General features: G+C 33.5%; 2 protein-coding genes across 2 annotated transcripts in view; both read left to right on the forward strand.

Annotated features, from left to right (window-relative positions):
* The window catches only part of LOC143917917 (kelch-like protein 35), a 225,487-nt gene extending 211,691 nt beyond the window's left edge, over nucleotides 1-13,796 (forward strand). Inside the window, exons 4-7 of the mRNA XM_077439543.1 lie at nucleotides 8,078-8,229; nucleotides 13,163-13,247; nucleotides 13,373-13,547; nucleotides 13,644-13,796. Coding sequence (XP_077295669.1) covers nucleotides 8,078-8,229; nucleotides 13,163-13,247; nucleotides 13,373-13,547; nucleotides 13,644-13,777 — 546 coding nt within the window. The 3' untranslated portion in view covers nucleotides 13,778-13,796. The remainder of the gene's footprint in view (nucleotides 1-8,077; nucleotides 8,230-13,162; nucleotides 13,248-13,372; nucleotides 13,548-13,643) is intronic.
* On the forward strand, nucleotides 2,078-3,759 carry LOC143918229 (kelch-like protein 1). Its single transcript, XM_077440005.1, has 5 exons — nucleotides 2,078-2,344; nucleotides 2,416-2,570; nucleotides 2,648-2,850; nucleotides 3,296-3,493; nucleotides 3,583-3,759. The coding sequence occupies exons 1-5, from the start codon at nucleotides 2,226-2,228 to the stop codon at nucleotides 3,757-3,759; spliced, it is 852 nt and encodes a 283-aa protein (XP_077296131.1). The 5' UTR covers nucleotides 2,078-2,225.
* Nucleotides 13,797-14,092: the final 296 nt, after the last annotated feature.

Genomic DNA, 14,092 nt, shown 5'->3' on the forward strand with positions numbered 1-14,092 from the left:
TATGAGCTTAAAGAAGAATATAGCATCAGTATGTCGTCGCCTGACAGAAAGATTGTTAAAAGAAAGGATTTTTAAAATGTCGGAAACAGTAGAATGGGTATAGGTAGGAAAAAGGTAGCGTAAGGATTTAATAAATTTAAGTTGAACTTTCTCAATACAATTAATATGGGATAAATAAAAAGGTGACCAGATAATTCAGGCAAATTCAAGGTGAGACCTTACAAAGGAAAAATAAAGTAATTTTAGTACATAAGGATCATTAAAGGGTTTTGTTGAGCGGAGTAGGAATCCAAGAGATTTAAATGCTTTGTTGGTAATAAAAGAAATATGTTCAGAGAAATCTAGTTTATTATTGAGTATTACACCAAGATCTTTAATAGAAGATGACGTGTTAAGGATTGAATGATTTAATTGATATTGATTAGTAATAATTGACTTATTTCTAGTGAAATTTAAAATAGAGCATTTTTCTAGATTAATAAAAAGATCATTATTTAAACAATATATAGAGAATCTATCTAGATCTTCTTGTATCTTATGACAATCGTCTATGGTGTATATATGTAGGTTTGTAAATTTTTAAATCATCAGCGTAAAGAAGTATAAAGGAATGTTTGAAGATGTATGAGATATCATTAATATAGAGTAAAAAGAATAAGGGACCTAAATGCGACCCTTGTGGGACACCGGAAGGAATATGTCTAAGTGATGATCTAAAACCATTGAGAATTATGATTTGGTGACGATTTAGTATATACGAAGAGATTCAACGAAATAAATTTCCTCGGATTTCGAGGGACCAAAGTTTATTGAGTAATAGGTTGTGATTGATTTTATCAAAAGCTTTAGAGAAATCCGTATAAACGACGTCTATTTGGATTCGTTTGTCCATATAAGATGTGAGAGTACTAGTGAAATTAAGCAGGTTAGTCTCTACCGATCTCCCCTTAAAAAAACCATGTTGTTCAGGTATAATGTAGTTTTTGAAATTGGAGAAAAGGAAATTATAGATAATTTAATCATCGATAATATCGAATATAAGGTAAAATTTATAATTTTCCCTCAATTAACCAATAATTTGTCAAGAAATTATAATTTTTTTGAGAATGTACATTTCATGTGTACAAAGCAAATATAAACAAGATGAAAAAATAAGTATGTAAAAAATAAACAAATAAATTAACTACAAATTTTCCAAAAACATATTCTCGGTTTCTTAAAAATTACAAAATTTATGTGCAAATGAAAATTTTAAATCTCTTTAATTTCTTCTTTTGTTAAGTAATATTATTTTTACTAGAACGTACGTTTATTTAACAGAAATTAAATGAAACACGATAAAAATTTTAATTTATTTAAAAATAATAGCAGAAAACGACTTTTCGGAAACATTTATGTACAATGATTCATCAAACAGAATATTTGAATGTTACTTAAAAATGAATATATTTTATGTATCAATAATGAGCCGTTATATTTGAAAGTCCAATTTTCAATTACAAAAATAATATTAACTATTTCTGTTTGACTTAATTCACAAAATTTTGTCACTTCTTTTGATTCGATACGTTCAATTTTACTCTTTTTAATACGATAATCTCGAAAAATCAGAATAAACGTATCACAGGCCACCGGTATTTTTTAAATATTGTTAAACGCAAAACATTATATTTAATGTTTCGTGAGATATTTCTCGAAATTAAGAAAAGTGGACTAATGCCACATAAAATATATACATATAACGGCTAATATAATAATATTTGTTTTTGGGAAATACATTGATTTGGAAAAATATAGTTATAAAATCAATGTCCAAAATTAGAAATATTAATCTTTATTAACTCTTGTAAATAAATAAAAAGGTATGTCAAGAATATATTCCTGAAGAAGTGGTTTTCGAAACAAAATTTGGTCTAATTAACAACATATCACAGATTAATTATCATTCAATATCAAGGCTTTGTCTCCAAATTTATCAAAAAACCCCTCATTGCTTGAACTTTATATTCTAGATATATAGAACAGTATGACATATCGTTATGTTTATAGATCGATTTCTCAGTAAAAGTTGGCAATCAATGTTGATTGGAGCAGTGCAATGCGATAAGAAATTGTTACAACTTCAATTGGCATCCAGATCTTGACTTGGTGACACGTTTTTGTGATAGTTCATTATCATCGGTCGTTCTGCAATTAAAATTTATTATACAAAATTCTACACGAAAATGTCCGAATTCAATGGAGAGGTTAACGATCGACATGCAAAAACAATTTTAAAGCGAATGTTTGGCATTTACGAAGAAAGTTTGTTGTGTGATATCGATTTGGTAGTCGGCAATAACAGGTTGGTACATTTCATGCACATTTATATACATATGTAAAATAGCACTTAATTCGATAAAACGACAATTATAGATTCCCAGTGCACAAGTTGATCCTTGTTACCAATAGCGATTTCTTCAAAAGTAGAATAAATGATACAACAAGTGAAATAATTTTGGAAGACAGTGACGAGATACTCGCGAAGTCTGTCAAGAAGGCGATTAAGTTCTTTTACCTCGGTAAAATAGGTAAGAACACAGGTGAATAGAAACCGCGTGTTTTTAAAACATTTATAAACATATCCATGGCCAAATTTTCATTTCAGACTTGCAGCTCCATCAAGCTGTTAACATTATCAAATTCTCCAAAATAATTCAGATGCGTGAACTCGAAGAATACTGTTTGGCGTACCTCGAAAAAATAAGAGACAACAAAAATTATATTTTCATTGAAAATTTTGCCAAACAACATGGATATTTGCGATTACTCCAGAAAACAAAAGCTTATATTGCGAAGAATTATTTGGAGGTATTTCTTATGAACGCCTTTATGTTTTTATATTTCTATGAAATACGATTTAGCATTTTGTATTTTGTATCATGGATTTTAGGACAAACACAAAAGCTTTTTCGACTATAATAAGGCGATTGGGTCAGTTAAAATTTCCCCTATTTTCTAATTTTAATGCATCTATTAATGTACATATCGCAACTGCTCATTACTCCCTCAATTTACACAAAATATATGTACATATATTCCCTCAATTTATATTCCCTCAATATATGTACATATATTCCCTCAATTTAGCTCGACAAAAAAAAACTGAAATTTGAAATGAAATTTGAAAATTGTCGAGAAAGTACTTTTTATCAAAAAAAACTTACATACGTCACATATAACGATGATTACTTAAAATACATATCGTGCAAACGGGAACATAAATTTGTCATAATATTATCTAAAAATATTGCAGATAATCCAAGAAGATGAATTCCTCAATATGAGTGGTGAACGACTGGGTGAACTTTTACAGTCGGACGATTTAAATGTAGCAAGAGAAGAACAAGCATTTCAAGGATTGAAGATTTGGGTGCAAAAGAACTACGAGTTTCGGAAAAAGCATTTAGATACCCTGTTGAAATATATCAGATTGCCTTTGTTATCTATCCAGGTATTGCTACGTGACCAACAATTTCATAGATAATTAAAATTCGTCTATATTTATTTATAATTTTCCAATGTGAATTTCTAAATTTTCAGTTTTTATTAAATGAAGTGAAACCACTCTGTTACGATTCATTAAGTTGCTGTCAAATTCTGTTGGATACATTTGAATACCGTTATAATCCCGATAAAAAAACCTCTATTTCCGTCGCTAAATTCAAAACCTCGAAAGTGCTGCCAACAAACGATATTAATTGTCGGAGGAGAAAATGATAGAGTACTTATCATATGTATTTTCATTTCTTGAAATAGCAAGTTAAAGTTTCATCAATAACGTCCATTATGAATTTAAGACTTCAGGTGAAATTGAAATATACGATGCTGACGATGCTAAATGGTCTACATATCACAATTTGAACAATAAAACTGCTGATTTTATGGCTGTCGTGTTGGATAACAAACTGATTACTATGGGTGGTACTATTGACGGTAAAATCACGAACAAGGTACCATTACATTACATTTCATTAATATGTACCTTCATTTTAAAATCTAAATCATATGTACGTATACAATGTGATCTATCACGCAAATTCCACACATGGTCGTTGGCACAAAAATCAAGTAAATAGATATTTGTCTATTTTGATTAATGTGTGTGTTAAGAGGGCTGGACAGCAGCGCCTTGTCCATACAAACGTACTATACTTCTTCCTTCCTCAATGATGGCACTAGAGATTATTTTTTAATATACTATGGATATCCACCATTGGGGTGCATCTATTGTTTTATTTTTTTGATTAATTATTTTTTATATGAGCTAGGAGCCGCCAAACATCTATAAAATCGCCTCTTTTTTACACCCACGAAACGAGTCCAGCGTGCTTATTTAACGGTCGATTTAAAAAAAAATACGCCGATAGATGCACTGAAAGTATCTTTCTCATACCGATGATGAAATTTTTTTAAAAATTGGTCCAGTTCTGGAGGAGAAAATAGGAGAGTATGAAACCTCGATTTTGTCAATTTAAAATACGTTTTATCTCGTCGAAGCGCAACTGTCGCATTCACTCAATATATATATATTGATATATATTGTCGCATTCACTCAATATATATATATTGATATATATTGTCGCATTCACTCAATATATACATTCACTCAATATATATATCGAAGAAAGGAACGGTAACAAAATTAAGGTTTCGGTTGTACAGCCCTCTTAATGTTAAGGGTTAAGTCTTGGTAATGTATACATTGATTCGTTATTGTATACACTTACTTCAAGTTTTCGTTAAAGTATACATCGTTTTGTGCGATATATACTTTGACAGTAAATTTCAGGGTCATGCGTGCTCGACAACTACTCTTCTCATGAGAAAGTTTGACAGTTACCTTCCAAACATAAATTTTAATCTCGATTCAAATTCAACTAATCAATTTAAGTACATGCAAGCCTTTTTACACTACGATGAAGAACCTCTTTTCACGCTATTTTTAATGTTTCACAACAATTACACGAGTAGATATTTGTGCGCATATAGAATCACAATCCATATTTAGCCATATTTACAATCAATATTTATATAATTGGCCAAAATGGTAAAATATTGTGTCTTTCTGAATGAAATAAAATATTCGAAAAATGATTCGAAAGTATAATAACGAGAAGTGCGTTCCAGCATCTTCTTTTTTCAAAAAATAGCCCTGACTGTATTTATCTAAATTTATGTAAATCCATAAGTGTAAAAACATTAGAAAATACAAGAGTGTGAGTAAAAATAGAACGTCAGCAACTATGTAGATGTCCCATTCTTATTTTGTCCATTGCTGCGCGGAATAATACTCGGGTGCTGAGGCCGTACCACTGCCGAAGCCCCGACTGCGTTGGCCTACGATTTTCCCCTGGATTATTAGGCGCAGGAGATCGTATTTTTCGTTCCGCATCACATGTCCGAAGTACTCCAATTTACGCCTTTTCACACTTTTGAGCACTTCGACATGTTTTCCCATCAGGGCAAGCACCTCGGCATTGGTACGACGCGCCATCCATGAGATTCTCAGCATCCTTCTGTATGTCCACATCTCTAATGCCTCTAGTTTCTTGCATGTGGCATCCGTCAGGGTCCATGCTTCTGTTCCATACAGATGGATGCTGAAAACGTAGCATCGTAGAAGTCTTAGTCGGAGTGCTATACTGAGATCACGTGTGGTTAGGACTTTTTTCAATTTCAAGAATGTAGCTCTTACTTGCTCCACTCTAACGCGAATTTCCTTTCCACTTTCACACGTTTCACCCAGATAGCACCCAAGATATCTAAAACCATCCACTCTCTCCACCACGGTGTTATTTATCTGTAAATGAGAGCTGACCGTATTGTGTGCCGACTTGCTGAATATCATCCATTTGGTCTGTATTCAGCTTCAACCCCGCCCTAGAGCTATGCACAACAACTGCCTGTAAGTCGTTGAAGTTCGTGGTCAGTAGTACTGTATCATCCGCGTACCGAATGTTATTAATTACTGGGCCATTTATTGTAATTCCGGAATCTATCTCTTCCAAGGCTTCAGCAATAATATTTTCTGAATATAAATTAAATAGTAGTGGTAATAGCACACATCCTTGCCGAACTCCCTTCATTATTCTTACGCTCTCTGTTGTATCACGTTCGACGCGTACTACGGCTGTCTGATTCCAGTAGAGATTACCAATTAGCCGAATATCTCTTTTGTCTAACCCTATCTGCGATAGTATTTCAATTAGTTTATTATGTCGCACATTATCAAATGCCTTTTCGTAGTCTATGAAACAGGCATATAACAGTTGGACTGAAAAGTTCGTAGGCTAGCATAGAAAAAATCTTTTTTTTGTTAGAATTTGATTTTATTATTCAATATAGTTGCCTTCGAGGGCGATACAACGATTATAGCGGTCATACAATTTTTCTATACCATTTTTATAATACGATTTGTCTTTAGCCTCAAAATAGGCTTCAGTTTCGGCGATTACCTCTTCATCGGCGCAAAATTTCTGTCCAGCGAGCATCCTCTTGAGGTCTGAGAACAGGAAAAAGTCGCTGGGGGCCAGATCTGGAGAATACGGTGGATGCAGAAGCAATTCGAAGCCCAATTCATGCAATTTTGCCATCGTTTTCATTGATTTGTGACACGGTGCATTGTCTTGATGAAACAGCACTTTCTTCTTCTTCAAATGGGGCCGTTTTTCCGCTATTTCGTCCTTCAAACGCTCCAATAACGCTACGTAATAGTCGCTGTTTATGGTTTTTCCCTTTTTAAGATAGTCGATGAATATTATACCATGCGCATCCCAAAATACTGATGCCATAACCTTGCCAGCCGACTTTTGCGTCTTTCCACGCTTTGGAGTCACTTCATCACGTGCAGTCCACTCGGCTGACTGTCGATTGGACTCCGGTGTGAAATTATGGAGCCATGTTTCATCCATTGTCACATATCGACGCAAAAATTCGGGTTTATTACAATTGAACAGCTCCAAACACTGCTCAGAATCATCAATTCGTTGTTGTTTTTGGTCGATTGTGAGCTCGCGCGGCACCCACTTTGAACAGAGCTTTCGCATACCCAAATATTCATTCACGATATGTCCAACACGTTCCTTTGATATCTTTAGGGTCTCAGCTATCTCATTCAATTTCATTTTACGGTTATCCAAAATTATTTTGTGGACTTTTTTATGGTAATAGCCTCTTTGGGGCGTCCACTGCGTGCATCGTCCTCGGTTCTCATTTCGCCTCGTTTAAACTTAGCAAACCACTTCTCAACGGTTGATTTTCCTGATACAAGGTCCGAATAATGTTTATCAAGCCAAACCTTGGCTTCAATAGTATTTTTTTTCGCCGAAAAACAATGCTTTATTAACACACGAAATTCCTTTTTATCCATTTTTTTCAAACTAATAAAAGTTGCTTCACTCAAAATGCTATAACTCACAAACTAATAGTACGACAGCTGTCAAATTTATACACGTGTCTTTTTAAGGTTAGGGCTAACTAAAAATCATATGGATTTAATACTAGTAGCGCTATCTATGTGTCAGCCTATGAACTTTTCAGCCCACCTAATATGTACAACGACGTTCATATCCAGACATCGCTGCGTTAGCACCTGTATACTAAATAATGCTTCTCTTGTACCGAAACCGTTTTTAAAACCAAATTGAGATTTACCCATTCTTACCTCGCATTTAGTGTAGATCCTTGCATGTATAATTTTCTGAAATATCTTGAGAACATGGCTCATCAAACTGATTATTCTGTGATCACCGAATGCCTTAGCCTTTGGTTTTTTCGGTATCGTCACGAAAACAGATTTTAACCAGTCTGATGGTATGATACCTGTTCTATAGATAGCATTGTTTTAATTGAAGCAATTCATTATGCTAGACCAAAATGATTTTCCGACCAAACTAGAAGGCCGATGATTGCAAATGATCTGAACATTCATGATATCCGAATAGGGTTTCATACAACTGAGGAATTTTAATTGCCCAGATCCAAATGTTGATTGCCCAGATCCAAATAAAAAACTTTTTTTTTTCTAATTTCGCAGGTGTCTTGCTTTAATCTCGTCACAAAGAAAACAACAGAATTGCAAGCGATGCAGCAAGAAAGGCGGTTTTTTGCAGCCACCGTCATTGATGACCGAGTTTTCATCTTTGGAGGATGGAATAATGAAAATGAAATCATAAATTCCGTGGAAAGGTTATTTACTTGAGAATTTTTTTTTCCTTCGGTATTTAACGTGAATCATTATTTGTTTTATTTTTTAACGTGTCGATTTTCTAACGGAAAATTAATATTAAGAATTATTTAAAAACTAAGTTACTAATCTGATTTTTCGGGAACTCATCTTATCTTACAACCCATTTCGATATCTTGCATTACTGCTAGCACCCTCCCAAGTGAGATTTAATTAAGATTTAGCTTAAGACCGTCTATTTATTTTAAGACAAATGAGAAAACCACGTGGAAATTCTAATTTGATCACTAACTAATAATATTACATTTACAACAAACATAAATGTTTCGAAAACAATTCCACTATTACGTGAAAAAAACGCGCTTTTTCGTTAATCACTTTGATTTCGATAACATTTGCACTCAGGATTCCAAATGATCTACGATTCATTGGTTGCCAATCACTAAACTCAGTGTGCAAATATTAATAAGAAAAATATTTATTTCATAATTTAATAAGGGTAGTGCAATCCCTATCGTTCTTATAAATATGCTATGCATGAATATGAATTAAAATTAAGTATTCATTTTAATTTTATTACATATATGTATATATATATATATATATATATATATATATATATATATATATATATATATATATATATATATATATATATATGTATATATATATATATATATATATATATATATATATATATATATATATATGTATATACATGTAAATATATATATATATACATGTATATATATATATATACATGTATATATATATATATATATATATATATATATATATATATATATATATATATATATTTATATATATACACAGAATAGTTTAACTATTAGTTTTAATAATATTAACTATTTCTGTTCATATTTTAACAGAAATTATAACTTTTTCTGTTAATATTATTAACTTAATTCAAAGACGTGCTTCTGCGTTCTCCCCGCTACTACTCGCTTAAACCCGGCTATTGCACGAAATTAAATCTAAAAACTTAACTCACTCATTTTACTAATTGCATCCTAGTATAATTTAAGTGTAAAAATAATCAGCAGATCGGTCGTAAAGCGTATTTATATCAGTGAATTCGTAAAATTTTGTCATATTAGTTTTTTTTTGTGTCTAAAATCTGTGCAAAGTCAATACGGCCGGGGTATATTCGTAATATCTCCCTACCTGAATACAACAAAAAGGTCCTTTCCCGTCAGTCAATAGTTTGTCCCACAGAAGCAATAAATCTTCCACATTATTGCTTCCAGCAAAATTTTTAACGAATTTTATTTAATAACAAGCAGAAACAGTGTTTCCCAACTGTCTATCAGTTCTTTTTCATATTTAAATTATATCAAAGTAATTCGTGTAATTTTATATTCTTTACTAAAGTTATTATTAAAATATTAAATTGCAAACCGCACTCACATATATAAATCCGTTGTCTCCAAAGAGGCGTCTCACGACAAAGATTTGTAAAAGTAGTATAACAATTGCTAATCTATTATTATCATAACTAACTACTTCCACTTACAAAGTAACCCTGTTAAATGGCATGTAATAACCCAAAGTGATCCAAGTGATACCTAGGATGAAAATCCGACACCTGACCTGAATACAGAGAAGAGTCTACGGCGGCTATGACTCAATCCTTGAATGGAATTCTCTCTCAAGTACCGCCTTTTTCTCAACACATCTTGGATAAATGCGAGAATAATAATATCCAAACCTCCAACAAGGTAAGAGTGACGATGGATGATAGCTTAGCTAATAGAAATCTGTATGTAGCTACATACAATGTAAGAACGTTATCGAGTGAAGGAAGTGTGCTTGCATTAGAGAATGAATTAGAAAATATCAATTGGGATATAGTAGGACTTAGTGAAGTAAGACGAAAACAGCAAAACCAAATAATCCTAAAAAGTGGTAACTGTCTCTACTGGAGAGGGCTACCAAATGGTAGAATAGGAGGAGTAGGGTTTCTTATCAATAAGAGAATAGAAAGAAATATTATAGAAATAAGCGACATATCGGAACGTATATGCTATATAGTATTAAGAATCTCGAGCAGGTACACTTGTCAAATCTTCCAAGTGTACGCCCCCACATCTAGCCATCCAGACGAGGAAATAGAAGACTTCTACGAAAAAATACAGGGCGCATACGATAATAGCCGTCACCACTTTAAAATAATCATGGGCGACTTTAACGCAAAAATAGGACAAAAGGCAAATACAGAAAGAGCAGTAGGCAATTTTGGTACCGGCCAAAGAAACGACAGAGGCGATCGCCTCATAGAATTCGCAGAACACAACAGGCTCTTTATCACTAATTCATTTTTCAGGAAAAACACCAACAATAAGTGGACTTGGGAGAGTCCTAAAGGAGACAGAAACGAGATCGATTTCATCCTAACAAATGCCCTGCACTCCGTTAAAGACGTTAGTGTTTTAAGTAAAGTAGATATAGGTAGCGATCACAGATTAGTCCGTGCCAAGATGGCCATTAATATAAATTGCGAACGTAGGAAATTAATAAAAGGATGCAGTAACTCTCCAGATTTCGCTCAACTAAGGTCTAGGAAAAAGGAATTCGAACTCGAACTTGGAAATCGATACGGGAAATTAAACCCAGAAGCAGACATCGAGGAATTGAACACTGTAATTAGTTCGGTTCTAACCTCAACAGGTAAGAAATTAGTTGGACTCAGGAAACAGATTAAGCTAAGCAAAATTTCAGAGGAAACCAAAAATCTAATTAAGTATAAAAGGAAGTTAGATAGGGATAATAATAAGCAAGAATATAATCTAGTAAATAAGGAAATTAAGAAGAGAATAGTCAGGGATGTCAGGGATTTTAACAGCAGGCTAATAGAAAATACCATTAAGAATAACCGTAGCCTGAAAAAGTGCAAACAAGATCTTTTCTTAGGCAAAAACCAAATGATCGCAATCAGATCAGAGAGCGGAGTAATAATTAGGAATAGAGAAGAGATCATAGACAGAGTTTATACGTTCTATGCAAAACTTTACGAGAACAACAACGGTCAATTTCCCGCTCCGGAATCAACACACGGCCAAAGGGTTCCTGCAGTATTGCCTAGCGAAGTAGAGGCCGCGCTAAAAACTGCAAAGAACGGTAAAACCCCAGGGGAAGATAATATTCCCATTGACTTACTAAAATGTGGCGGCCCCCCCCTAATTAATATCTTAGCTAGGCTTTTCAGCAAATGCATCCAGAACCAAGCTATACCAGAAGGATGGAATAACGCAACTATCATTTTAATACACAAAAAAGGCGACAAAAGCGATATCAAGAACTACCGACCCATTAGTTTACTTTCAGCGGTCTACAAGCTCTTCACGAAGGTTATTACAGAAAGGCTGAAGAATATCCTCGACGAGAACCAACCTATAGAGCAGGCAGGGTTTAGGGCAAATTTCAGAACAATGGACCACCTCCAAGTAGTTGGCGAACTAATCGAGCGCGCCAACGAATATCAACGGCCATTGTGCCTAGGTTTCGTCGATTATGAGAAAGCCTTCGATAGAGTTAGTCATAATGCAGTACTTAACGCTCTACAAACACAGGGAGTGCCGGAACCCTATGTGGGACTGTTAGCTGCAATATATAAGAATGCCACAGCTTCGGTTAAAATTTTTTCAGGTACAGATAAATTTAGCATAGGAAAAGGAGTAAGACAAGGAGATACAATCTCGCCCAAGTTATTCAATGCGGTGCTTGAGGGAGTTTTCAGGAACTTGGATTGGGATACAGCCGGAGTAAGCATCAATGGTCGCTTTTTGAGTCACCTTCGGTTCGCAGACGATATAGTTTTAGTAGCTCGTGATTCAGCTGGCCTACTTATCAGACTAACACAGCTGGACAGGGAAAGTAGAAAAGTAGGATTAAAAATTAACGTAGATAAGACTAAACTAATGTTCAATAGTTATTGCATGCCTGATAGCATCCCCTTAGATGATAAACCAGTAGAAGTAGTAAATAATTATTTATATTTAGGTCAAATAATTGACATGTCTGGTAGTAAAAATGAAGAGATAAAGAGACGTATGAAATTAGGATGGAGTGCATTTGGACGGATGAATGCTGTTTTTAAATCAAAAATGCCACTCTGCCTGAAGAAAAGGATCTTTGATCAATGCGTTTTGCCAGTGATGACGTATGGATGTGAAACTTGGACACTGAACGCCAAGATGCTAAATAAAATCCAATGCACTCAAAGAAGTATGAAACGCTGTATGCTTGGCATAACGAGGAAAGACAGAAAGCGGAACACGTGGGGGAGAAATATGACAAGGGTAGTGGACATAGTGGATAGAGTGAAGAGATTGAAATGGCAATGGGCGGGTCATGTAGCTAGGAGGATGGACGAAAGGTGGACAAAAGAAGTGCTTGAATGGTACCTGAGAGAAGGGAAAAGAGTAAAAGGAAGACCGCAAGGAAGATGGGTGAACGAAATTAGGAAAATGTACGGAATGAGATGGATGAGTGTTGCGCAAAACAGAGACGAGTGGAAGCGTGTTGGAGAGGCCTTCATCCAGCAGTGGATGGCGAATGGCTGTAAATGATGATGATGATGATGATGATGATGATGATATATATATATATATATATATATATATATATATATATATATATATATATATATATATATATATATATATATATATATATATATATATATTATATATATATATATATATATATATATATATATATATATATATATATATATATATATATATATATATATTTATATATACGTATATTATATGTATGTAATAAAATTAAAATAAATACTTAATTTGAATTCATATAAAATGCAAATAATGAATTCTTTTCCTACTACTGCTCAATAGCAGTAGTAGGAAAAGAAATTTATGCCATTGGAGGTTTAGACGTAAGTGGTTACAGATTAAACACAATGGAAATCTATGATACACAGCAAGACAAATGGGCAGCAGCCCCACCAATGAAAGAAAACAGAACTAGTTTTGCAGTAAGAATTCATTGTTATATTCACGAATCCTATGTACAACAGATCGATTTGTATCAATCAGCTTTAAAGACAAACACATCATAATAAAGTCATCTTCGCTGAATACCATTTGTTTCAACTTACAGGCTGTCGCAATGGGAGACCACATTTACGCTATTGGAGGTTTTGATGGATTATCGGTTCATAAATCGGTGGAGCGATTTGACATCAAGTCTCAAGCCTGGATATCGGTGACGAGTCATCCTGAACCAAAGCGTAGACACAAAGCGATTGCTTTCGACGAGAAAATCATCTGCGCCGGTGAGTTTCTCAGTCATTTAAATACAGTACAATTTTATAAACACGAATCGTTTTCTTCTTTGATGTAAATATTAATGTGTATTATAATTCTTTTAGGAGGTTGTAATTCAAAATCAGTAATGGAGTACGATCCGGGTACAGACAAATGGACAAATCATGAATCAATTTCAGAACCGCGTTCCCATTTTAATATATTACTTGCACCTATGCACATAATGAAAAATGAATAAATTGTGAAATGAATATTCGAAAAATACGTATTTTATTTCAATTCAACACAATTACAGACAACTACATATATGAGCTAGCGACAATATATATATTTAAGTCGTTATTATTCTCATCGATGGATGTAGTGAAAGTTTTTCACTATATTATATATGTATATGTATATATATATATATATATATATATATATATATATATATATATATATATATATATATATATATATATATATATATATGTGGGATTTGATGTGTGAATGTAATGAGTGTAATGTTGAGGGGTGGTATACAGGCAGTGGTACACATGTGTGTTTACTG

The sequence above is a fragment of the Arctopsyche grandis genome, chromosome 10, assembly GCF_051622035.1.
Source record: "Arctopsyche grandis isolate Sample6627 chromosome 10, ASM5162203v2, whole genome shotgun sequence".
NCBI lineage: Eukaryota > Metazoa > Arthropoda > Insecta > Trichoptera > Hydropsychidae > Arctopsyche > Arctopsyche grandis.